Here is a 25,831-nt window from a genome sequence, read left to right as displayed (position 1 = left end):
ACCGCGGGCGGCTGCAAACAGCCTCCGAGCAGCCCGTGCCAAGGAAAACACGCGGGTCGCCCTCTCGCCGGGCGCTTGCACAAACAAACACGGCGAGTTTGCACGGCCCGGCCGGCCGCCCCGCGCTCCGGCTTGCTGGATGAGGCCGGCAGCGATCCCTGCCTGCAGCTCCACGGGCCACCCTGAACCCGGGCTGCGTCCTTAGCGCGCGCTCGCCCTCGGGAAGGAGGGAATTGGGGCAATTTGGGTGGTTTTTTGTGCCTTTCCCTGCAGGCTGCCTCGGGCACGGCCATGGTGCAGGGGGCAAGAGCGGAGCCCTGCTGGGACCCCCATGCTGTGGGTCAAGGGGACCCAATGGAGCCTGGGGGGATCGTGGCCTCCTCTCCCTGCCGAGCTCGTCAGGACGGGGCCACACGAGGAAGTGGCCACTGGCACCCGGCACCGAGGGCCTAAATGGTGGCGTCTTGGCACGGGGGGCTCCAAACTGCCCCCATTCACCATCCCAAGGGGTAATGATGTCCCCAACCCCAATGTGCATGCATGGGGGATGCCAAAATTGCAGGAGGGCAGCGCGGCCCCGTTCGGCCCGTCCCAACGTGGGGCGGTCGCCGCGTGGCCCCTTCGCGGCGCCCCGGGATGGCGGCGGGGGCCGTGCCGCCGTGGGGGGAGGTTTGGGGCCGGCCGTGGGGCGGGGGGCAGGCGGCGGCCCCCTCTCTCCCCCTCGCCGCCGGGGCCGCCGTGTTTGTTCTGCCGCCGGCGGCCGTTATCAGCGCGCCGCACACGCAGGAAGTCCTGTCTGGGATTGTCCATCCCCGTCCTGATTTATACAGGAAGAAAAGCTTAAAAAGCCGCCCTTCCACCTCGGCGGGGACCGACCTCCCGCCGGCCCCGCGAGGATGGCGGCATCGACGGCGGCATCACGGGGACGCCCCGGGCCCGCTGGCCATGGCGGTGACGGTGGCCAGGAGCCGAGCGGGCACCGAGACGCTGGCAGGTGGCACTCGGAGCCCGAGTGGCACCCGGGGCACTACAGGTATGGCCGGGGCTGGAGCAGGGTGACAGGGTGGTGGCAGTGCCCGCGGGCCGTCCCCGTGGGACCCGGCGTCCTCCTGCCTGGGGATGCACAAATCCAGGAGCCGTTTTCCAGATTCCCTGGACAGCAGCATCCGGGGAGGATGGACGGTCTCTTATCTCCCGTGCGTGCAGCAGGCACCTGCACCGCTCCTTGGGAGAGCGCTGGAAATGCCCGGTGGATCCGCTGCGTTTCCATCTCCTACTCCCTCCTTCCACTTCTCCCTCTCCACCACGGCTTGGAGCCGTGGATTCCAGCCGCAATATCCCGCCGCTCCGCTCGGATAACGCTGTGGGATGCGGAGCAAAGCCGTGCGTGCAGGGATGCACGGGCATCCCGTATCCCTGTGCACGCGGCAGGGAGGATGCAGCGGGACGGTGCCAGGGAATAGCTCTGCACAGAAACCATCGGGCACGAGTTTTTCCTAAGGTCAATTTATTTTATGCAAAGAGCCAAATCTAAATAGCAAGGCTGTGTAAGTGGTAAAATTCCATTGGAAAGAGGGCTGGGGAGCGCCTGCTGCTCCCACCTCCGGGATGGTGTGGGAGACAGGAGCTCAGATACAGGAGCCAGAGCCAGAGCATCCTCAATAACTTCATCCCTCTCCTGCATAAAACTGGGGCTAGGATGGGCACAGAGATCACCGAGTGATCCCTGTGATCCAGGGATTAATGCTGGGGATTGAATCAGTTCCTATGGATAGTGCTAAACTCTCACCTCCATGCAAGCTTCCCTACAGATAAGGACAAAAATATAGAATTTGGGAGCTTTGTTTGATTGAGCCATTTCCCATCATCTGCTGCAGCTGGGCTGGCTCCGGGGAGCAGATCTATCAACTGCAGCAAATTAGAGTAAATGAATCTGATTCACACCCACACTGGCAGCTGAAGGGCTCTGTGGGGGAAGGTTTAACTGGAACTTCCAACTTCCAAGAGAAGGGTAAGGAAAAGGAGACTGAAGAGTGGTCTGCAAGCAGATGAGGATCTGTCCTTTCTCCCAAAGCGGATTCCTGGCTGCTCCCTGGGAGGTGCCTGCAGAGAGGAGCTCAGGCTTCTGGAGCTGGAGACTTTCTCCGGGTATAGAAGCATCATCAGAGCTTGTTAAAGACTCTATTCTGAAAGCGGCTGCTCGCGGGTAAGAGTGAGATTAGGAGAATGACAAGGCTGTGTGTGTAAGCTGCATTTATTCCTGCTGCATGTTCTGGGTGCTCCCTGGGGAGTGATTCACTGGAAAAAATGCAGAGAAGAGCAGGGTGAGGGGTTGTTCTCCGCTGACTAATGCCACTTTTTTCACCAGGGAGATTTCATGGAAAACAGTGAAATTCAGTATATTCCTGGATGAGATGAGTCATTTCCCAGTATTCACACAGTAGCAATTACTGTACTGTGTAAATGCAAATAGCTCATCTGTGAGTAGCAGTAACAGGAGAAAATAAACCTGGCTAACGGTACAGGATGTTGCCCTGCTCACCCGTTTGCTTTTGCGTTGTTAAAACTCTGTCTTAATCATAGTCTGGAGTTGCAGCATGCCAGTCAGGAGGTCTTTAGTGTTTGTGAAGCCCTTACCCAGGCAAAACACTTGCTTTGTGGGCTTCAGATCTGGGTCATAAATGCATAGCCCTGTGCGACTGGTGACGACAGGCCGAGTGCTGTGGGCCAAGTGCTTTTCCTGGTTTGACCTGCTTTGATCCCGCTGACATCAACGGGCTCCAGGAGATTTTTCGCCGCGATAACCGCGGCTGACGCCAGGGAGGACAACACGGGATGGGGAGGATGGTGGGAGGTCTCTTCCCTCGCCGAGCGCTGCGGGACGGGGGCTGCTCTGCGCCCTGAGCTTCGGGGCAGGGTTTATCCGCAGCCTTGCGGAAAGCGGGAGCAGTCGCTCCTAGCGCAGGAAGAGCCGACGCTCCCCGTTTTCCAAAGCCCCGGCGCTTCAGCGAGCGCTTCCAGCCCTGTGTGAGGCCAGCGGGAGCGAGGGCCGGCCCAGCTTGGAGCTGCTGCCGCGTTTGGCATCCCTGTGTGTGTCACTCTGCTGTCCCTGCCCATCCATCTCTATCTGTCACCATTGCGTGTCCGGCCCCAACGCGGGGAGGCCCTGGCGTATTCGGGTGCGGGACAGGAGCCCTCCTCTCCGGGAGAGGTTTCACCTTAGTGCTGCCCTCCTATCAACTCTCCCCTGTTAATCATTTCTTTTTCACGACTGCAGAGCCTGAGCTGTCTCCTGAGTAAGGAACCAAGTCAGGTTACCCCGCACTGTCCCCAGACAAGCTCTAAACCCACCTGATGCTCCAAGGCTGAAGGCCACATGGCCCCTTTGATCCTCGGTCTGCGCGGATCCCAGCAGGACAAGGCAGAAACTAGAGCTGGGCACTTAGGAAGGCTGTGGGATGCAGCTAGGAAAGGGAGGGTGGGCAAAAGCATCGCCCTGGCATCTGATCCCAGACCTGGTCGGTGCAGGCAGGTGGGGAATCTCCTAATTCACCCCAGTGGTTAAATCTGCGTGTCAAGGAGAGGCCGTTTTAACTTGGTTAAAGCCAAGAGGGAGGCTGGGCAGAAGCATTTCTCTCCTGGCCCGGAGACAAGCGTTAATATCAGATGTCGTGGGAGTGAACTTCCAATGTGCAAGGGAGAAAGAAAGAAAGGGAGGGAATGTGTAAAACAGCAGTCCAGGGAGGACCTCCCATCCAGACAGGCTGGAAAGCAGGAGCCAAATCCCTTAGGGCCACGGCTGGAAACTTGTCACACCTGCATTAACAGAGCGGCAAAAGGGACCCCCTTTGCTCTGAGCTGGCCTCGCTCCACCGAGCTCAAGGGAACGGTGCCAGGCTGTGTCCTGGGGGATTTCCTCCCAGCAAAATTAATATTAGCATATAAAACACGGAACCCTCCCAACAGGCGGAGGATTAAATGCTCTTTTAATGGGATATAGGCAGTTCTTAAGTAGATAACACGGGTACTTGCTTGAGCAAAGATTTGACCTAGTAAATGGAGCTGAAAAGCAAACATTTTGCAATTAAATTCTGCAGTTACTTTTAAAATGCCGCGGGGCGCTGGAAGGGTCCTGCAATGGCCAGGGAGGCTCCGGCGGAGACCTTGAGCGGAGCCGTGTTTAGTCCTGCCCAGTGCCTCGTTATCTAGCGAGGAAGGAAGAGCAGCTGCGGATGAATCCATCCCCTCCCGCATTTGCCATGGGCATCCTGGGCATTTGTGCAAGGATGTCCCGGCAATCCCCATCCCTAAATGAGTGCGTGCAACCCATGGAGGGGAGAACCGGGACCCACGGGATGCTCCTGTTGGACCCGCTCTGCAGATCCGTATGGGCAGGAGAGGAGAAGCGGGTCCTGCTGCCGGCACCTACCCGGGCCTTGGCATCTTTGCAGGATGAGCTCGGAGCCACAACCAGGCACCGGGTCCCTGTCTGCTCCAGATCCAGCCTTCACCCTTGTCCTCTCCGCAAGATGCTGGGGAGCATCCCGGGAATCGCACATCGGTCCGTCATGGGCAGAGGCTGCCTCGCTAACATCTACCTGCAGGAAAAGGGGAGAGTAACAGAGGGGATTTGCTTTTGTCTTCCAACAGTGAGAAACCAAGATGCTCCTTCAGGAAAGGATCCGTGCCCAGGGTGAATGACGGAGCACCACGGAGAAGGTGAGTGTTCCCGGCCGCAAAATTCCATCCTCCACTTTCAGCACGGTCAGACAGGGAAGATTTCCACCCGCAAGTCCTTTAGCAACTAATAGCTGAGTACCAGGCTCTGTTCATCTCCCCCTACACCAGAAAAAATCACGATCTGAGATGATGCCCGTCCCTTCCAAGCTCTCGGGACAAGTTGGCTGGGCCTTGTGCTTATGAGACGGAGCTGAGAGCATTCCCGGGAGGCTGCCGGATCCAGGCAGGCCGAGCCAGCCGTTCTGCTTCCCACTTCCATGGGGCTGGTGAGGGGCTGCGTCCCCAGCACCCCCGAGCTCCATCCTTGGAGCCGGTCCCCTTCCCCAGGAGTGTTTGGCCAAAGGGATTTAGGCTCCTTTTACACAGATCCACCCAAAGGCACCTCCAGACCTGGCTGGCACCTGCATCCCAGGGCAGCTCCCATCCGTGAGGAAGAGCAGGGGATGGCCCAGCGATCCCGGGGGCTTTTTTGGAGCCGTTTCCGTGCAGCTACTGAATATTCCTTGTAAATGCCTACGTGCTTTCAAAGACACGCGAGGCTCAATGGGAAGAACATTCCCATGGGGGTGTATCCCGCCGTGCGCACGTCAGGCGCCGCTATCGCTGCGGCCGCTGCCGCCCGTGGGCAGGCGCCGGGGCCGTGGGGAAAACAAGGGGCCTCTGTGCTCCGACGGCCCGGGGAGGAAAGTGGGCGAAAAAAGGGGCAGTTTGGCGCAAAGGGAACTGCGTAATTTTCTTTCACAATGAATGCCTGGTTATTCATCGGAGCTGGCGGCTGTGGCTGGGGTCCCCGCTGGGCTGTGCGGAGGGCAGGTGACAACACAGGGGACACCACAATGTGTCACCCCCATGGCCAGGCTGTGCACAGGGGCACCTGCCCTGTCCCACTGTGTCCCCCCATCAGCGCCAGGCTCTGCTCTGTCCCTCAGTGTCCCCTGTCCCCCCTCCACAAGCATCAGGCTCCAAGGAATGGGGACCTGCCCTGTCCCCTGCATGTCCCCCCCAGGGCCAGGTTTGTTTGGGGGAGGGGGCTGCACTGTCCCCTGGGTGTCCCCTTCCCCCCAGGGCCAGGCTCTGCCCTGTCCCCCCATGTGCCCCTCCAAGTGCCAGGTTCCTGGTGGGGACTGAGCCCTGTCCCTGCCCCCGGGCTGATTTGAGCCCTGTCCCCCCAGTGTCCCCCTCCAAGTGCCAGGCTCCTCCTGGGGATTGAACACTGTCCTTCCCCCCTCTTCCCCCTCCACCCTGTGCCAGGTTGAGCCCTGTCCCCGCGTGTCCCCCTGTGTCCCCCCCGTGCCGCACTGAGCCATGTCCCTGCGTGTCCCCTTGTCCCACTCCGAGCTGATCCCCGTGTGTTTCCCGTGTCCCCCCCGTGACCCCCTCTCCGAGACGGTCCCCGTGTGTCCCCCCCGTGTCTCCCGTTCCGCTCCGAGCCGATCCCCACGTGTCCCCCCCCGTGTCCCCCTCTCCGAGCCGGTCCCCGCGTGTCCCCCCCGGTGCCGCTCCGAGCCGGTCCCCGCGTGTCCCCCGGTCCGAGCCGGTCCCCGCGTGTCCCCCGCGGGCGCCTCGGGGCGGGGAGGCGGCGGCGCCCCCGGCGCTGCCCCCGGCCGGGAGGCTCCGCTCCGCTCCGCTCCGCTCCGCTCCGAGCTCATTGGGCCGGCACGGAGGCACCGGCCGGGCCGGGGGAGGGAGCGCGGGGGACGCGGCGCGGCGGCCACTCGGCGGCTCCGCCACGGGCTCGGGTGAGTAGCGGCCCCGGCTCCCCCCGGCCCCGGCTCGGCTCGGCTCGGCTCGGCTCGGCTCGGCTCGGGGCTCCTCCTGCTGCAGGTGGGCGCCGAGCCCCGGCCCGGCCCGGCCCCTGTATGCTATCCCTGTCCCTATCCCTGCACCCCGTCCCTGCTCCCTGCGCTGCTCTGCAGGGTCCTGCATGCGCCCGTCGTGCCCCAGCACCGTGTTCCACTGCGACCGTGTCCCTGCGCCTGTGTCTGCAGCGCTCCCCGGTGCCCGGCGTGTCCCTGCGCCCCGTTCCGCGGTGCCTGGCATGTCCCTTCACCCTGTTCTGTGCTGTCCATGTCCCTGCACCCCGTTCCGCGGTGCCCGGCGTGTCCCTTCACCCTGTTCTGTGCTGTCCGTGTCCCTGCACCCCATTCCATGCTGCCCATTGTGTCCCTGCACCCGTTCCGTGGTGCCCACTGTGTCCCTGTGCCCCCTTCCGCAGTGCCCGGCGTGTCCCTGCACCTTGCTCTGTGCTCTGTGTCCCTGCACCCCATTCTGCAGTGCCCATCGTGTCCCTGCACCCTGCTCTGTGCTGTCCGTGTCCCTGCGCCTCATTCCGCGGTGCCCATTGTGTCCCTGTGCCCTGTTCCGCAGTGCCCATCATGTCCCTGCACCCTGCTCTGTGCTGTCCGTGTCCCTGCACCCCGTTCCGTGGTGCCCATCGTGTCCCTGCGCCCCATTCCGCGGTGCCCATGTCACCGTGCCCTGCTTCGCAGTGTCCTGCAGTACTTTGCCTGGCATCGCTGTGCTTGTTGCTCTGCTCCGTGCTCCCCGCATCCCTGTCCCCGCTCTGCTCCGTGCTCCATGCATCCCTGTCACCCCGTGCCCCGCAGCGCAGCCCAGGCCGTGCGGAGAACGGAGAGGATCCTCCTGCTCCCGCTGTGGGCTCGGGAGCGGCTCCGGGATGAGGCTGGAGCAGCAGGTCCCCGCGCAGGCCCAGGCCAGGCTGCCCAAAGACGTGTCCTCACCCCAGCAGGAGGGGACTGCGCCCTTGCGAGGACGTTGGATACAGACCCCGTTCCCACCGCTGGCACCTCGGGGCATTTTGGGCCCGCTTTTGTGGGCAGAGCTGCCGTTTTCCTGCGCTGGGCTGGGCTGACGCAGGTTAGAAGCCCTGCAGGGAGGTTTGGGGCTGCCAGGGACAGGGACCTGCTGCAAATCACAGGAGCACGAGGTCGGCTGGGGACTTTGCTGCCCCCTAAACCTGCAGACACTGAGATTCAGCTATGGAGCTTCCCATCCCCACAGCACCAAGCTCGAGAAACTGGAGCCTGTGCAAACCCTGCTGGTCTTTCCTTTTTCTTTTTCTCTTTTTTTTTTTAAACATGAGAATGTTTTTCTTAAATTAGGTGCTTTAGAAATGAGCACTCAAGAGGCAACAGGTTGGAGGATCTTCTGCAGCTTTAAAGGTGATGATCTGCATGGAGTCATTAATACACATGTAGATTCTATAATTTCTTTCATTTTTGAAACTTTTTCTGGTATTAGCCATCACCTTGAGATGCAGAGGGTTATTCTGACTGCTCGAGCTGCTCACCTTCCAAGAGAAGCAAACGGAATATTTGTCCTATTAGAGCCTGGAGAGAGTGGATGGAGCAGCTGGTGCATCCCTGCTCTGCGCTGGGATCTCTCCAGAAGGCCTGGGAAGGGAGAAGACTTTTCCATGATTTTTTTAAAACCTTCCTCCAGATCATCCAAGATTTCCTGATGATGGAAATACCACGTATTAGTCATTAGAAGGCTAATTAGAAATAGTTTTCATTTAAATTCTAGATAGCTCCCTGCCTCTGCAGTTGGAGCGGGATGTTTCTTGTCTCCTGCATCCCACTCCAGCAACTCCTCTCTCAAAGCTTAATCAGAAAGCCTGATCCTTTTTGTGCTTGGCGTGTATTTAAGGTGGGTTTCTCTATTTCCTCCTCCTTTAAATGCTGCCATCCAGAGGCCAAGTGTTTTGTTCAAATCAGATGAGGTTTAAATTAGATATTGATACTGACCTGCATCATGTCTGTCCTTAGAAACCCACGGCCTCTTGCAGCGCGGTCAGTACTTGCTCTCAGACTGTGCACGCGGCCTTTAAAGCCCTTTTTTTTCCCTCCTTTGGCAAAAGCCCGTGTGTTTTAAAGGAGGCAGATCGGATTTCAGTGCTTGGGGTGGGAACAGGCAGCCCTGCAGCGCTCCGTGGATTAGGAAATCGCAGCCCGCTGTCTCGGCCCTGCCGCCGGCTCCGCGAATCCCGGGATCCGGGAGCCTCCTGCTGCGGCGGGAGCCCTCGCGCCGTGTCCCTCGTGGTCCCCTCTGCTTTGGCAGTGTCCCCCTTGCCTGCTGGCTGCAATGAGCCGCCTTGCGTGACGGCTCCGTCCCGCTGTCCCCACAGGGGCACGCAGCCCTTTGGTGGCACCGGGCAGACGCTTCCTCTGTCTCTTCAGTCCTTGCAGCGAGTCCCAGGGGGACAGGGGGACATTCTCACGCCGCTGCTCTTCCCATTCCAGGCTCCAGCGCCGAGACATGCGGTAGGAGCCGGCGCCTCCCGTCGGAAAACGACGCTCCATGGCGGCACACGGGAAGGGCCGGGAGATGCCCCGACGCGGCGCCTGCCTCCTCGCAGGGCTCCTCTTGCTCCTCGGCGCGGGCGCTTTCGCACACGCAGGGTGAGCCCTGCGCCCTCAACACAGCCCTAACCCAGCCCCATTGCGGGACGCATTTCCCACCGGATTTTACAGCAAAACGCTCTCCTCTAGCATTAAACCTGTTGCATTCGGAGCATGGCGGAGGTGACAGGCTGAGTGCCTCTCTCCCAGCCACGCTCTGCAATTAGAACTTTGTTTTAGGATTTGCAGAGCAAACAATTGCTGTTTATAAACTGCATCTTCCATCCCATTAATCAGGGGGCTGAGGGGAGATTGCTGCAGTTAATGGAAGCCATCTGATGTCCGGGTTAATTCCCAGCCTTTTTATTCTAGTTGGGCTGGGAAGCGGAGGTGGATAGGCAAGTTCCTAAGTGGGGCTGAATGGCTTGGGCTGGAAAAGATTGGAAAAAGACTCTTTACCCGAGACCACTCTGGCTGTTCATCCCGGGAAAGTTTCGGCCTGGATCTCTGCAGTTATCTTAGGGAAAATAGAGGGCAACTTTGCCCTGGGCCTGACCCTGTGAACTCGTGAATTTTTCAGTGGCCGCAAGGACATCAGCGGTGGGGATGCGAAAGTCTCAAGGCGGGGAAAATCCACCCAAAAAGCCAATGGTTTTAGGGGAAGGAGGCTGAACGGGAGGAGATGAGCTGGACGGGCACTGCGGTGCTGCGGGTGACGCGGGCCCTGGGGTGACGTGGTCCTGGGGTGACGCGGTCCCCGGGTGACGCGGTCCCTGTGCCCGGCAGGCGCCGCGTGTGCTCGGCGGAGGCGCCGGGCCCGGCCGTGCCCGAGTCCCACGTGCAGCCGCTCTACCAGCCCTACCTGACGACGTGCGCGGGCGGCCGCCTCTGCAGCACCTACAGGTGAGCGGCCCCGCTTCCCGGGATGTCCCTGCTCCCCGGGATGGCCCCGCTTCCCAGGATGTCCCCGCGCCACCACCGGCCTCACTCCTTGCCTTGCAGGACCCTCTACAGAGTCTCCTACCGGCTGGTGGCCAAGCAGGCGGCCCGGCCCGCGGCCTCGTGCTGTCCCGGCTGGAGCCGGGCGAGCGGCTCCGCGCTCGGCTGCAACAGAGGTAACCGCGCGGCACGGACCAAAAATACACGTTATCGGCTTGTTTGGCATCAAAACATTGTCCCCATGGGTCCCCAGCACCGCTCCGGATGGTGCTCCACAGCTGGCACGATGGTTTATCCATGCTCTGCCTGGCTCTCCCTGGAGGGAAGCGTTCACATTTTTGATAGCGCAACGCCAAGCAGCTCCATTTCTGCGGTGTTTCTAGCCTTTCTGTGCAGCTTCGCATGCCTTTCTCCTTTGGGATAGCTTATTAGCTTGCGAGTTAGCAGAGGATAAATGAAATAAGTTCTTTCCGTATAAATCAGCAGTGATGGAAGAAAGATGCTTTCAGGAAAAAAAAAAAAAAGGAGATGCACAACACAAAATAACTGCAGAAGGCAGCAGCAGCTGATCCCTCCCCAGCTGAGCACGGAGCGCGGCATTCCCAAAGCGCCGTGAGCGGGAGCCGGCCGGGATGTCCCCTCCTCTCTGGGTGCTGCAAACCCTGCCTTGCTCTCACACCCCGCGGCTCTCGGCTCCATCCTGCCGGCTCCCGGACCACACGGAGCATCCCGGGATGGGGGGGTGTGTTGGGATCCGTGGCGGGAAGGGCTCCGGAGCGGGTGCCTGTCCCGCTGACGCCCGTGTCCCTGCTCCCGCAGCCGTGTGCTGGGTGCCGTGCCGGAACGGCGGGAGCTGCGTCTTCCCCAACAGATGCTCCTGCCCGCCGGGATGGACGGGAGCAGCCTGCGAGACGGGTACGTCGCTCCCAACGCTCCGGCCGGGCATCTCGGAGCAGCGGGACGGGGGGGATGCTTGGGGGTCAGTGAATCCTGGAGCTCCCTTTGGCATCTCCGCTGCTCCCAGCCCTCAAGCCTGGCCCTGCTGGCCACGTTTGCTCTCCAGCACTGCTGGAAAATCAAAAATAAATGGGAGGAAAGGGAAAACTCGGAGGCCTCCAGGTTCATCGCTGGTGTGAATGCAGGATGCTCATTGCCAGCCCAGGGGCAGAGCAGCTCTGCAGACCTCGGCGTGCTGCAAACGCTGCGGCCGTGGGGCAGAGCAGGAGCACGTGGCAGTGCCGGGCAGAGCCGCCGCTCACGGCTCCGGCTCCAGCGCGTGGAGGAGAAAGGATTTTCCCACTGCCTGGAGCAGCTTCTGCCGGGCGTGGGAAGCAGCTCTGCTCCTTCGGCTTTGTGGGAACAGCTTTAATAACTCCCCCGTGTGAGGAGAGGTTACTGGGTTTTATACATACTTGAAAGGCTTGATAGCTCCTCGCCGCGGCCGGGCTGGATCCAAAACCCCGGCCATAAATCCAGGATGAGAGCCAAGGCTCGGAGCGGCGGCCTGGGAACAGCCGCTCCGGGGCTGCTGCCGGCCCCGGCCACGGTTTGGACCTTCCTGAGCACAACTTGTGCTTCCCGCTGTCCTGATGCGGAGCGGGAAGGAGGTGGGAGATGCCCCCAGGAGGAAACCTGGAGCAAAGCCCATCCCAAGGCCGGTGGCTCCCGGGCTCTTGTCCTGCTCCCCATCCGCCCACGCTGCCCTCAAGGGGAGGCTGTGCCAGGGGACAGGCCTTGTGGCGCCCTGTCCGCCCCTGCCACCCCGTGTCCATCCTCGTGTCCTGCATGTGCTTTCAGACGTGGACGAGTGCGCGCGCCGGGGCCACGGCTGCAGCCAGCTCTGCACCAACACGGCCGGGAGCTACCGCTGCTCCTGCCGCGCCGGCTTCGTCCTCGCTGCCGACGCCAGAGCGTGCGGACCCGCCGAGCCGGAGCCAGGTAACCGGCCCCTTCCCGGCCGCTCCGGGGCTTGGGGAGGGGACGGCAGCCGCAGCCCCTCGCCGTTATTCCCGACGGCACCGGAGTCGTCGCGCGCAAACGCGGCCCTCCCTGCGCGAGGCCGGCGGCGTCGCCGTCCCCATCATCGCCGCGAGGAGCAGCGGGCACGGCTGGTGACGGCCCATTATTACTTTTGGTACGCGCTGTGACACTTCAAACTCGTACCGTGAGTAATAATGCGCTGTGGCCAGCGCCGGCGGCACGCGGAAGGCGCCCGGCAGGACGGGGCACCCAGCGGGACCGCGGAGCCTGCACCCCCTGCGCACGGGACACGGCGGTCACCGGTGCCGATGGCTCTCCTGACAGCACAGGGGCAAAAAGCCGGGCTTTTCCCCAAGCAGGTGCTGCCCTGGGCGCCTGGGAAAAGCCCACTTTGTTCCAGGTATTCCAGTGGGAATTGGAGGCTGGTTCGTGCCTCGGGGCTGGTGCCGGGGATACGAGCGGGATACATCCTTGCTGCACTGCTCCAGGGATCCTGCACGGGGAAGCAGCTCCCTCCCCTGCACTTGGGCAATGGATTTTGCACTCACTGGCCCTGCTCATTTTTTTTTCCAGGTCCGTCCAGTGAAATGAAGGAAGAAATGAAAGACTTGAAGGCCAGGGTGGAAGCGCTGGAGCAGGTGAGCGCCGCTGCCTTCCTTCCCTCTGCCCGCGGCTGTGCGCACAGGCGGACACAACCCCCGGCCGGGGCTGTCCCTCCACCCCTGCTCTGTTTTTAACGTCACACCGGCCTCGTGCTCGCAGCGATCCCCGCTGTGCTGGGTGTCACCTGCCAGGTGACACCGCCGGGGTGCCGAGGACGTGTCCCCAGCTCCTCTTGTCCCCGCAGAAGCTCCAGTCGCTGCTGGCCCCCTTCCATAACCTCATGCCGTCGGCGCCGGACGACGTGGGCGCCGACCCCATCAGCCGGCTCTCCCACTCCCTGCAGCAGCTGGACAGGATCGATTCCCTGAGCGAGCAGATCTCCTTCCTCGAGGAGCGCCTGGAGACCTGTAAGTGCCCGGGAATGGGATGGTTTTTAGCACCACACGTCGCCGTTCTCCCCATGCAGGGGGGCAAACCTCAAATTCAGCAGCATGTAATTAATAAAAGACGAGCACAAAGAGCCTGATAACTCCATTCCAAAGCTCCTCCAGGGCTGCAGCACCTGATTACCCTTGTAGCAGCCAAAAGAGAGGAGCCTGGACCCATGGCCATGGGGCAGAGCAGCGGGAGCCTCTGCTGCAAGTCCTGGCTCCGCTCCATTGCTGGAGCATTACAGCTTCACACAGGATGAAATGCAAGGAAAGGCTGTAACTCCTAGGGAATTAACAGCCCAAGAAAGTCAATCAGAGCAGTGCAGGGAGCGTGCTGAAGCCGGCAGATTTACGAGCCTGGGAAGTCTCTAGGCCCGTTTCTTTTGAAGTCTGCAGCCCCATGGAGAGGGTTTATTTTGCTTCCCAAGTAGCAGACCCTGCGAGCAGCTTTAAACAGGAGCCCCCGGAGCAGGACAGGCTGCAAACAGAGCCACGGAGCCCGGGTTAAATCGCCCGGGTCCACGCGGAGGGTTGTACGAAGCTTGTGCTGAATCACTGCAGTTTGAGGCACAGCTGGGCATAAAGCAGCTCAACGCCTTGGTACCCAGGGCACGGGCCGTGCCAGCCGTGCACATGTGTAAAGGGAACCTCCAGGATCTCTTCTGAAGTCTAAGTGGTTGCAAATTGACACTTAAAAAGAAAAAATAACTCAGAAAAGCGTAATTAATCATCAAAGCCACTGGGTGTCCCAGCAGTGCATGCTTCCTAGCATTGCTCTATACCTATTATTAGTGACAACATTGAGCAATTTCAGCAGCGTCACACGGATCCACACATGGATTTAGTCCAAGGAATGACTCCCAAATCCTGAAATTGGCCTCTGCCAAGGCTCCTCCAGCAAGTTCAACTTGCTTTTGTCCTGCTCACGTTCTCGAGGGTCCCTGCAGGCCCCGCAGGGGACGTTTCGCCCGTTTGCAGGGCACCCCCAGGGCTCTTGCGGGCGAAGCAGGGACCATGGCAGCCCCGGGGGTTTCCTTTCCATCCACCGCAGCGGGTTTTCCCGATGGAATTGCGATCGCGGCCGCTCTCCCGCCTGGCACTGACGGGCAGCCCGTGCCAGCGCTGTCCCCGCGCGGGGCCTTTTACAGCATTTCCCAACCCCACACTACGGTGTCACCCCACCCTGCAATTACCTGCTCAGCGCGGGTGTGAGAAACGTTTCATTTCCCCTAACCCGCCAGCACGAGCGCAAGGGCTAATCTCCTCAAACCATAACAATTTTAGCCCTTCTAAGCCTGAATTACCCCGTTCCGCACAGGCTGTTGCTGTGGGCTGTAACCCCTCTGCTCTACAGAGAGCCCGACACGTGGCTGCATTTGGTGCTTTGCAGAGCCCAGAAAAATGGAATTGAATTCCCTCCCGGGGCTCCTGTTTGCTCCAGAAAGGGCTCAGCTGAGCTGGGAGAGCAACAGGGTTTGGCTACAGTCACTGCTGCCTGGCTGGGTCCTATCTGCACCTTCCTCCAAAGGCTAAAACTTGCTGGATGCAGCCTGTAGCAATGGGGTGTTGTCAGTACAGGTGGCCAGATCCCTGCAAAAAGCTGTTGGAGAACAGCCTAACGCTGACAGATGCTGTCCTGGCCCTTGTCAGCCCCAGGGACAGGAGTCTTGCGTTACCCACAGCACCGGTTGTTGTCACCAAGCTGAACCCCGGATAACAACTCCGTTGGGTTTCTTTTTTCCACCTTTCCAGGTTCCTGCAGGAACGAGCTCTAGCCACGCGTCCGAGGGAGCGGAGCAAGATGAGCACATCCAAACCTCTCATCCTGACTGCAGAGACGTCGCCTCCTCTTCGGGAAGACACAGGGTAGCAGGAGAGGCTGGTTTTCCACCAGCATCTCCATCATCTCCAACCTCAACGTACTGAAGGTCACGCAGCCACTTCCAGACTGGCCGTGCAGCCCTCAGCATCTCCCGCTCTTCTGCTGGAGCAGCAGAGAATAAACATCTCACCTGGTGCCCGTAGCTGTGCCCTGGCTGCTCAGCTCTGCCCCGGGGTGACCCGGGACTGCGGTGCTGGTGCCACCCGTGCACCCTGGTGTCACACAGAGGTGGCCTGGCCAGGGCAGGGGCTTCTCCCTATGCTCGGCCTCCCTCTCGCCCTCGTGTCCTGCGGCCCCCGGCTTTTGTGGTGTGCACAAAGGGGCAGTTTGGAACAGAAAACCCTTCCCCACGAGCCTGCAGTGCCCAGCACAGAGCGGCCTCGGGCCAGTGCCATGGGCAGTGCCACCGTGGCGAGGTCAAGAGGGGCCAGGGCCAGTGCCCTGTCACCTGGGGCCTCCCCCCCTGCAGTGACACGAGTCACTTGTCCCCAGCGCCCTGTGCTCAGGCCCAAGGACGTGGGGCCAGCCTGGCTTCCCGCAGAGCCATGTGGCACAGGGGCAACACGGGGCTGGGGGGACACTAAAACCACCCCTTGGGACCAGCTGGGGACAAGGCCGGGCCCTGCAGGACCAGCAGCACTTTTGTTCCCACATCAGCGCCTCTCCCCCTGCCCTCCGCTCCCCACAACACGACAAGAGTCTCCTTTATTTAAATAACCAAGGGTGGACTTTTAAAAAAGCAAATACATCAGCAACCCGCTTCCCCGTGAACAGCGGACACCCCCGCCCGGGGACACCGTCCCCTCGCTGCGGGGACGGCCACCACGGGGGCTGCACAGGGGACACCTGCCCAGCTCCCCCGTCACCCCCAGGGCCAGGGGATTTTCGCCTCCACGACACCGTCCTTCCCTGCTGCTTTCCCAAGTGCTGCTTTGGTTTCAGTCCCCGCCACCCCGATGCAGCCTGCGGGCTCCCTCCTTTGGGGCTCGCTGGTTCTCCAGGAGCTGCTCGGTCCTGAACGGACAAAATCCCCCCCAAAGGTCACCCTGAGACAGGCTGCAAAAGCCGTGGCCTGGAGAGGGCCCTCACGGCAGCACCCAGGGGTGCTAAAGCCTCCCCAGCCATGGTCACAACCTTGAGCCACCGCTCAGAGCAGCTGCAGCCCCAGGGACACCCCAGGACCCCGCTAGCCGGTCACCCCAAAACCCAGGGCAATGAGCCCATGGGGACGCGTATCCGAGCTCCCTGCAGAGCCCTATGGAGCCCATGGCAAGCGGGAAGCCGGGCGGCCCTGGCTCCCTGAGCAATTTCCAGAGCGGGAGCTCCTCCAACAGCAGCGCAGAGCCGCGTCAGAGGCACCATCTTCCGGCCGGCCCCGACATGACAAGTGGCCGTTCGTGCAGCGGAGCCCACGGCAGCACCAGGGACCACGGTCACCTGCTGTGATTCCCTCGCCCTGAAGATGCTTCTGGGGAGACGGGGGCAGCATTTGGCTAAGGACCCCCCAAGCACCCGCTGGCCTGCTCAGGTGCTGCCTCCCTGTGTTTCCGAGCACTTGTACAGACAAGGAATGAAGCCCTAGGACCCCTCTCCAAGGCTACGCGGCCCCACACATTCCCCTTTCCAGCCCTGGCTCCCTGCTTCCACACACAGGCTTGGCACAACCCCAGCACGAGGCGCCGCTGTGGCCCGAGGGAGCTTCCCAAGGAGGGAAGGTCACCGGGCCCTTGAGCTCTGCTCCGGATCCCCCTGGGGAGGACACCACATTCCCAGCGTATGGAAGGGTTAAACGGGCAGGATCAGAGCTCAGGCTGGGCCCCTTGCCTGAACGCCCGCTGAGAGCGATGCTCAGCCCCAAAGTTGGGATATTTTGGCCAATTCTCAGCCCTGCCCAAGCGGTGCCAGGGCTGCTGCCCTGCAGTTTTCCAGCCTGGACTATGAGCCACCTCCCTCCCTGCACCTGCAGGGACATGGGCACACACGAGGCAAAGCCCGGCTGGGTTTTTGGCACTGGTCCCCCAACCTGAGCTGGGGGGACTCAACTCTCTGGTCAGCGAGCCCTTTGGTAGCACAAGTTTGATGCCTGAGAAACTCAGGGAAAGGAAAAAAAAAAAAAAAAAAGAGATTTCATTACAAGATAATGAACCCACAAGAGAATTCCACTCAGCGGGGCTGGCTTGACACCCCGTGTGTGCCAGAGTGGTGTCCCCAGAGTTAGAAGTCACTGCAGAGGAAGAGAAGTCCCTTTGGTATTTGGCAACAGAGCGGTCCCTTCGGCCACCACCACATGGTGCCACCACTGGAGAGGCATCTAGGAGGAGCCCTGCGCTTGGGCCGGGCGGCCCGACAGCCTGAAAAGGGTCTCCCGCATGAGACAAAAGCACCTGTCCGTGAGCGCCGAGACGTCGTCTGTTGTCAGCCCCTTGGTCTCTATCGGTGGCAGAACCTCAACCTTGATTTTGCCTGGGGAACAGAGAAGGTCTGTGAGGAACCTGTGTGTCACAGGGGCCCTCCTGCAGCCAGGAGAGCAGCCTGGTGTCCCCAACGGGCTCTCTGGCTAGGGGAGCTGCTCCAAGGCTAAGCAGCACTTGTGAGGCTCAAAGGCAGCTCTGCTCTGAGGAGGACCCTTGAGCACCTTCTCCTCCCCAGATCAGTGCCACCTCCCCTCGCACCCCCAGCCAAGCCGGGCAAACTGCCCCTTCCCGAGCTTGGGATGGGAGGTGCTGGCCAGGGGGGAGCACGGGGTGCAGGACCTGCTGTGCACAGCCGGCACTGGCAGTTTTCCAGTTTTCCCCTGCCAAAACCCAACCCTGCCTCCTCCTGACTGCGGAAGGAGTGGCTGGAGCTATGGCAGTTACGTGCAGGAGAGGTGGTGCCCGGTGTGGAACCAAAGCCTCCCCTGGCACGCTTAACTGCCCTCTTTGCCCAGGGAGCCCAGCCCATGCTCTGGTGCCAAGTGCTCTGACACAAGCGCTCCACGTTTCTCCCAGGGAAAGTCTTCCTGTTTATCCCAACTGCCTCCCGCGCAGGAATGGCTGCAGCTCCAAGGGGCTGCAGAGACTCGTGCTCTTTTGCTACCTGATTTGAAGAGCTTCTTCTTCGGGTCGTAGAAGGAGGTGTAGGAGGAATACACCACAGGGATCACAGGGACCTCGAGAAGGAAAAGCAGAGAGTTACTTGTGCTGCAGCACTTGGCGCACGGAGGGAACCCGGGCAGGCCAGGGACCAGCAGCAAGTTGCAGGCAGCAGAACCTGGCCCAGCCCTCGGCTCCCTGAGCGGCCCCAGCAACAAGCCCCAGCGTGGCCGATGTCCCAAGGTTGTCACCGTCCTGATTTGGGGGCGCTGAACCGCAACCCAAGGGACAGGGACATGCTCAAGGGCTCCTCCTTCCAGGACAGCCTCCAGCACCCCAGCGCCTTCCCAGCTGCAGGGTTCCTGTTGGAACAAGCCCTGCCGTGTTTCCCAAGCACGCGCCGAGGCCGGGCCTCCGCCACAGAAGGTGGGAAGGCCCCGTCTGCAGGCGATCCAACGCCTCCAGCAGGCAGGGACGTGGCCAGGAGCCAACTCGGCTTCTTTGTGGTGACAAGAGACCCTGACCTAAGGGCAGTGCCTCTCCGGCAGTGCGAGCAGAGGGGATTCCTCTTCCCAGGGTTGTGCTTTCCCGTCAGCAGCATTGGTGGGGCCCAGTCTGCCCCACATTGGCCCAGCTCCTCTGCCAGAGGGGAGCCAGCTCCAAGTTTTCCACCTACCTCCCTCCTTTCGCAGCTCTGGGGGTGGCAAATGCCAAGCCCATAAGCCCAGAGCTCTGCCCAGTCCAGCCCCACGGCTCCTTTAGGAGCGCTGGCAGCTCCAGCACTGCCTTTAGGAAGGCTCAGAGCACTCGTGTCACCCTTCCCAAAGCAACACGTTGCCTCTGTAACCTGAGGGACCAAGATAGGAAACTAGAGCTCCTAGGAAGCCCGGGGGCAAGGTCACAGCATGGTGCTTGCCAGGCTGCCAGAGGCTAGAAGAGGCTCTGCTCCTGCTAGGCAGCACTTGTGACACACCTAGGCTGAGGATCAGGGATTGCGTGCTGGGAATAGAGCACGCCAAGACAAACACAGCACCTTGTTGCATAAGCAGCCTGCAATAATGTGGCAAAAAAACCTGCCAGGAGCCCCCTCACCTGCGCCTGCACGGCGATGTGGAACGCTCCTTTCTTGAAGGGCAGCAAGTCGCCGGTGCAGTTCCTAGTGCCCTCCGGGTACACCCAGACCTTCACCTGCGCACGGGGACACAGAGCCCTGCTCCGGCAACGCGCCCGCACGGCTCCCTGCTGGCCACAGGGCAGAGGAGCCAGCACTGGGAGCGCCACACAGGGCCACCCTGCCACCAGCGTACTCACGTTGTCTGCCACCATGGTCCTGGCCACCTCAGCCATCACCATCTTGGCGCTGCTGGTGCTCTTCCTGTTGATGAAGATGACGCCGCCCAGGTAGATGATGAGCCCCACGCTGCCGGCGTACATGAGCTCCCTCTTGCCCACCTGGACACAGCCATCGGGCAGGACCTCCATCAGCCCTGGCGTGAGGGCAGAGGGTGAGACCCAGCAGCCACCCGCCGGCTGCGGGCGCTGGCACGCGCAGGGGCCACAGACACGTGCCCAGGTGGGCACAGAGGCACCAGGGAGAGGTCAGGGCCTTGTTTCTCTGCTGCCTTCTGCTGGGTTGACCAGGGTTGACCTCAGGGCTGACCACAGAGCACATTAAATGGGGTCAGGCCACCCCTCAGCCAGGAAGCCAATGCTGGGAAGCACCAGAAGTTGAGCAGCACTTGGGATGCAACATGGGGGCTTCTGCCTTCCTCCTAACTAATAGAGCAGGCAATTTGCCAATAGAGCAAGCTGGACAGGCTGGATCTGCAGGACAGACTGGGCAGGGAATGGGGGCAGCTTGGCCAGGAATCCCACCAGGAAAACCCTGCACAAACAGACCAACATCTGCTCTTCCCCCAGCCAGCTCCTCACCCATCATATCAAGGATGCTCTGGTGGTTGGACACGATGATAGCAGGACCCTCCACCTCGAAGTTCTCCAGGCCTTTCACCTCAAACTTCAGGCCAAAGAAATACTTGAAGCTCTTGACCACAGCTTTGATGATTCTGTGGAAAAGAAAAGCAATTAGTCAGCGGCAGAGCAGGAGCAGGATGGGGCTGCACACAGTGATCAGGAGGAGGCAAAAGGAAAAAGCTCTGCCACAAAGGAGGCCTCCATCTCCTCTGCTCTGTGGTTCTCCCAGGTGTCTACATGCATGATCATTCCTCTTGCTGCTGGTGCCATCCACTCTGTTTGGTGGCTGTGCTCTACCCGGTGCTGGCCAAGCTCCCCTGCCGCAAGGAGGAGATCCCTGTGCTGTTCAGACAGCCCTTCCACGAGCTGCTGCTCTCCAGCACGTGCATGGAGCTGCACCGCCTTCCTCCAAGGAGGGCCACGTTAATCCTGCCCCTTGCAGGGCCGGAGATGCCGCTTAGCAGCGCTAAGAAACACGGAGGGTTGTTGCCCCAAGGACATCCATAAAAATGAATAAAAGCAGCAGAGTAAGAAGTGCCTCCCTATGCAAAGGGATGCAGGTGGTGATGGTGGCAGGGGGGTGAGGAACCTTGGGCACATTCACCTGCAGGCCAAGAGCTTTGGTCCACTGGGGAGCTGCAGGTCCCAGCAGCGCCAGGTTCTTCCCCCCAAGGCCTGGGGCCACCAGCAGCTCCCAGGGACCGGCCAACGCATCCAACGGGCTCCAAGGCCCTTGCTGAGCGCCCCCGGCCCACGCAGAACCACCACGGAGCAGAGCCCATCTGCACCAGCCCTCGGCAGGGCGAACCTGGGCACCCTCCAACTGGGCCAAAGGACAGCGCAGGAGCTGGCAGCACTAAGGGCTATTTTGGGCAGGAAGGCACCGCTTGCCAGGGCAGCGGGCAGAGCAGCTCGCAGCTGAACAAAGCCTCCCAGGAAGGGACACGAGCTCGGCCCTGGAGCTCCTGCTCTGATGCGCCCCGTGCCCATCTGCTGCCTGCCGGAGAGGGGACAGAGCCTGGCTGCCCGCCGAAGGGCACCGAAGCTGTGAGAGAAGCTGCGAGAGCCTCAGCGCTGCTGGGGAAGGCTCCTCATCCCCGTATTGCTGCTCCCAAGGGCAGGGAGGAGCCCCCAGCCGGAGCCGGGGACACCACTGCCACATGAGGGGTCTCGGGGATGCTCTTTGCCGCCTGCTTGGCAGCCTCCCCTTCCCGGCCAGGGCTGCGAGCGGCCCCGTCGCTGCCATCGGCCTCTCTGCTGCTACCTGCAAGGCCAGTGTCACCGGGGTGTCCCCACGAGCCCCGACACGAGCGTTCAGGCCAGGCCGGTGGCCGCGGGTGACACTATCAGCCCGGTGGCATCCAGAGCCGCGGCAAAGGTCACGGCCGCACCCAGGATGAGGGAATTGCCGCATTCCCGAGCGCCGGCACGGAGCAGGGCGGCACGGAGCCCAGCCCAGGCGCGGGGAGGAGGGCACGGGTTAACAGAGCCACGGTGACACGAGGCGGTGGGGACAACGCCGTGCCAGACTGACCTCAATCCCACTTCTCCGCCCTCGTGACTGCCAACCAAAGCAGAGTTCGCCGCTCCGGCAGCGCCTGGGAGAGGCTGGTTACACATTACTCAAGAGCAAAACATCCCGCTCCCCCCTGCCAGGAAGGAGGGAGCGTTTCCTTGCACAAGATGTGGGCCGAGCAGCCGGCAGGCAAAGGGCCAGAGCTCGCACGTGGGCAAGACCTGGGCAGCCAGCAGCGGGGCTGGACGGAGCCCGTTACCGTCCGCAGGACCCTCCTCTCCTCCGCTGCTAACAGGAACCACCCCGACCGGTGCAGCCAGCGCCACAGGGAGCTTTAAATGCGACCACCTCAGCGCCTGGCACCGGCAGCGAGGGCAGCACAGAGGGCAGGGGCCCTGACTTGGAAACGCAGCGATTCCGCAGGCTCCGCTGCCGGCTGCTCCGATTCTGGCGGCTGAACGTGGCTGCTTACCTGGTCGGCAGCTCTCCCGGGGGGTTTTGCCACTCGATAAACATTTCTATCTCTGGCAGGCACCGAGGGCAACCTCTTCTGAGGGAGCTGGCTTGGCAGGGGCACGGTGAGGGCAGCGTGCCCCGGGCCACACAGCAAAGCCATTACCTGGCCCCCATGTGGGCTCTGCTCCAACCCCTTCCCTGAGCCCCACGAACAGCCTGGGATGCGGCAGGAATACGGAGCATCCCAGGCGCAGAGCTCCCGGGACACAGGAACACAGCACTCACGGGCCACTGCCAGCACCTGGAAACCATGAGTTTCTGCGACAGGAAAAGCGCAGATCTGGCTAAAACTCAGCTCTGAGTTTCAACAGGAGGATTATTCCCTGCAAGGAGCCCTTGTTCCCAAAGCATTCATTGCTAAGTTTATGGAACTTGGGAAGTCTGGGGGGAAAAGAGGGCCTGCAGAAGCAGCTCCCGGGGCTCCAAACTTGCTCTCCGGCCACTCTGCAGCTCCCGGTGCTGCCGGAGCGGATCCCAGGCCGGGGGCTCCCCAGGGCAGGGCAGGAACCCGCACGGATATTCGCTCCGTGGCGCACGCGGCGCTTCCCCCCCAGGCGCAGCGCTCGCTCCACCCAGAAACCACACACCAAAAGCTGCATCACAGCCAAGAAACGACCAAAGTTCAGCGCCACCGGCTGAGCCTCGGCCCCGGTTTTGGAGCAGGAGGATGCACTGGGGCTCCCTGCTCTTTTCCAGGAGATTCCCCTGCCGTTAGGGCTTAGTCTGGGCCCAAACTCCCCCGGCTGCTGCGGATGCGGGCAGCAAGGCAGGCAACGGAGCCTGCAGCCACAGAGGCCTCCTAAGGCAGCTGCAGCAGGAGCGCAAACCCTGCCCTCAAAACGCTCCTTGGCCTCCAGGCAGGAGCTGCTCTTCTCCAAGCGCTCCCTGCCCACAGCCTGGACACGTTTCCAAGCATCCAGTTTTTTCTGGGAACACAGAGTGAGGCTGTGGGCAGCTCTGTGGATCGTAGCCTGGAGCCTCCCGGGAGGCCCGGGTGCTCTCCACAACCTGGATCCCGCCGGGCAGCTCTCCCAGCCACTTCCAGGGAAAAGCCACCGGCGTGGAGCACTTCCCCCAAAAAGCGCAGAGCATTTAGCAACACCCCTGTTGCTCCAAGGCGGTTGCTGTCACCCAATACACCCTGATGGCCACACAGGGGCCGGGTCTGAAACTCATCTACTGCCTTTGCTCGCTGGGGACACGGCATCTTTCCTTGCTTTCCCCTCCTCGTATCCGATTCGGAAGCACCCTGGAGCACCAGAGGTCAGCCTGGATGTGAATTTCCTCCTGCCAGGGCAGTTCGGGGTTCCTAGAGGAGCCGCGTGCCTCCAAAACGGGCTGGCTTGTCCCCCTCCGCACAGGGGGACTGCAAGGAACCGCCTGTGCCACCCGCTTGGGGACATCCCTCCTGCCAGAGCCACCACCCCGAGGCAACAAGATCCTGCTTTGAAGGCCCCTCTATCCCGCTGGACAGCGGGGACAACACCGCTTCCTCCAAACCGCTCTCCCTATCCTGGGCCTCCTCAAGCCTCCCTTCCCATACGGACCCCAGAACAACAGCTCCTTCCCAGGAACAACAACCAAAAAAAAAGCCCCCAGAATAGCAGAGGGGAAGGCCCCGCCACTCGCCTCATGTTCTTGACGGAGCGGCCGCCGTTGACGAGGATGCAGACGGGCGCCGCAAGCGTGGAGCCCAGCACGCAGAGCACGGAGTAGAAGGAGATGCGCAGGGCGAAGTTGGCCGTGGCGCTGAGCTCCATGAGGACGTGGAGCCCCAGCAGCAGCGCGGCGCCCCATAGCAGCAGCCAGCCCAGCTCCATGGCGCCCGGCGGGGTCCTCCCGGCGACGGACGGCGACGGGGACGGAGCCGCCGCCAGGGCCCGGGCGGCCGCTGCTCCCGCCCTCACGGGGGCGGCGCGGCCGCCTCCCCGCCCCGCCGCCGCCGCCGCCGCCGCCGCCGCCGGCTCCTCCCGCCCCGCGCGCGCGGGAAGAGGCCGCGGCCTCCGTGTGGCGCCGCGGGGGGAGACCGGGGTGGCCTTGGGGGACGGGCCCCCGTGTGGCGACATGAGGAGGGGGCTGTGGGGTCCCGTCGGGGCTTAGTGTGGGGGGTTTGGTGGTCCCTCCGTGGTGTGGTGAGGAGGGCTCTATGTGGCCTCATGGCATGGTGAGGAGGGCTTGGTGTCCCCTAGTGACATAGTGAGGAGGGTTTGGTGTCCCCCCCCATGGCATGGTGAGGAGGGTTTGGTGTCCCCATCATGGCATGGTGAGGAGGGCTCTATGTGCCCCCATGGCATGGTGAGGAAGGCTCCATGTGCCCTCAGGACATGGTGAGGAGGGTTTGATGTCCCCCTCATGGCATGCTGAGGAGGGCTCCATGTGCCCCCATGACATGGTGAGGAGGGCTCCATGTGCCCTCATGACGTGGTGAGGAGGGTTTGGTGTCCCCCCTCATGGCATGGCGAGGAGGGCTCCATGTCCCCCACATGGCATGGTGAGGAGGGCTCCATGTCCCCCCATGACATGGTGAGGAGGGCTCCATGTCCCCCACATGGCATGGTGAGGAGGGCTCCATACGCCCCCCGTGGCATGGTGAGGAGGGTTTGGTATCCCCCTGCCATAGCATGGTGAGGAGGGTTTGGTGTCCCCCCAATGGCATGGTGAGGAGGGCTCCTTGTCCCCGCCATGACATAGTGAGGAGGGCTCTATGTGCCGCCATGGCACGGTGGGGAGGGTTTGGTGTCCCCCCTCATGGCATGGTGAGGAGGGTTTGGTGCCCCCCTCCATGGCACAGTGTGGTGGCCCTTGGGTCACTTCCAACACAAACATGGCGACTTCTAGGGTGTTCCTCACAGCAGGGTACAAGGAACCCATGGGGTCCCCTTGTACCACCATATAGGGGCTTTGCGTCCCCTCATGGCACAGTGAGGAGAGGATGGGATCTCCACAGGTACCTTACGTGCCCTGCTGGGGTCCCTATCTGCAGGAACAGCAGACAAAACCGACTTCACCGGGGACTCCAAGCCTCAGGCGCTAATAAAATGCCAACCTGCTGATTCCTGTGGCAAACTTGCTCCGCTTTAGCTTGATTTGGGTTTTTGCGGGCGCAAGCGTGTCGAGTGGGAGGGAGTTTCCCCCTCTGGCAATGGGGTTAGGTCAGGATCAAGCCTAAAAGCTTTTTGGGTGCCAGCTCACAAGGGAGATGAAAGCCAGTCTGCTGAAACCAACGCGAATCGTTTCACTGGCTTCGGCACGTTTTACAGTGACTCTTTATAGTAAAATCCCACTGCCAGTGAGGATAGGGACTTACCAGGTAAGTTGTGGCCCTAGAAATGTGGGTTTATAGCCTTGGTATTGCCAACGCGAACGTCCTATCTCCTGTTGCTATCGGGACATCACACCACACAACTGGAAAACTGGAGGAAAAGCAGTTATCCCTTTCCAGATAACCCTTGTTCCCTCCACCCTTCCTAGACTCAACAAGAGGCTGTTCCCAGCGGAGCTCTCACCAAAACAAGGGGCCGGTTTGCTGCATTTCCACGGTCCCTCGGCAGCTTTCACCAAGAGCCCGGTTATTTCTCTGTATTGCAGAGATCAAGGCCAGCGCTCCCCGCGGCTGCCAGGCTATGACATCTCAGAGCCGGTCTCATGATTCCTGCTAATGCCACAAAGAACCATTATTGTATTAGCATCTAGACACAGTATTAGATTAATCCCTGGGGCCTGCGTTAGCCCTGCTCCCGCACTCCGCCACCCAGCATATGCTCACGAAGACTGCGGGTCCTGGAGCATTTTTGCAATATCCTCGTGACTTTTGC

At 61.4% G+C, this 25,831-nt stretch overlaps 2 protein-coding genes and 1 long non-coding RNA gene across 3 annotated transcripts; 2 read left to right on the top strand and 1 right to left on the bottom strand.

Annotated features, from left to right (window-relative positions):
• The first annotated feature begins 955 nt into the window (after positions 1 to 955).
• Positions 956 to 9,050, top strand: LOC148594597 (uncharacterized). The gene is made up of 3 exons (XR_015913405.1): positions 956 to 1,033; positions 4,651 to 4,719; positions 9,003 to 9,050. It is a non-coding gene; the product is annotated as an uncharacterized LOC148594597 (long non-coding RNA).
• Positions 9,051 to 9,275: 225 nt separating this feature from the next.
• Positions 9,276 to 14,839, top strand: EGFL7 (EGF like domain multiple 7). The gene is made up of 9 exons (XM_088525444.1): positions 9,276 to 9,284; positions 9,474 to 9,499; positions 9,888 to 10,004; positions 10,104 to 10,216; positions 10,860 to 10,955; positions 11,838 to 11,978; positions 12,570 to 12,658; positions 12,868 to 13,030; positions 14,807 to 14,839. Exons 1-9 carry the CDS (start codon positions 9,276 to 9,278, stop codon positions 14,827 to 14,829), a joined length of 777 nt encoding a protein of 258 aa, XP_088381570.1. The 3' UTR covers positions 14,830 to 14,839.
• Positions 14,840 to 17,044: 2,205 nt separating this feature from the next.
• Positions 17,045 to 23,836, bottom strand: AGPAT2 (1-acylglycerol-3-phosphate O-acyltransferase 2). Its single transcript, XM_010221746.2, has 6 exons — positions 23,646 to 23,836; positions 19,943 to 20,076; positions 19,322 to 19,497; positions 19,103 to 19,198; positions 18,015 to 18,087; positions 17,045 to 17,399 (listed from the first exon to the last, which is right to left on the bottom strand). The coding sequence occupies exons 1-6, from the start codon at positions 23,834 to 23,836 to the stop codon at positions 17,248 to 17,250; spliced, it is 822 nt and encodes a 273-aa protein (XP_010220048.2). The 3' UTR covers positions 17,045 to 17,247.
• Between the last annotated feature and the right edge of the window lie 1,995 nt (positions 23,837 to 25,831).

This window comes from Tinamus guttatus, unplaced genomic scaffold (assembly GCF_059628265.1).
Source record: "Tinamus guttatus ecotype Peru unplaced genomic scaffold, ASM5962826v1 Tinamus_guttatus_pri_ptg000226l, whole genome shotgun sequence".
In the NCBI taxonomy this organism is placed as follows: Eukaryota; Metazoa; Chordata; class Aves; order Tinamiformes; family Tinamidae; genus Tinamus; species Tinamus guttatus.
This window is presented reverse-complemented; position numbering and strand designations above follow the sequence as displayed.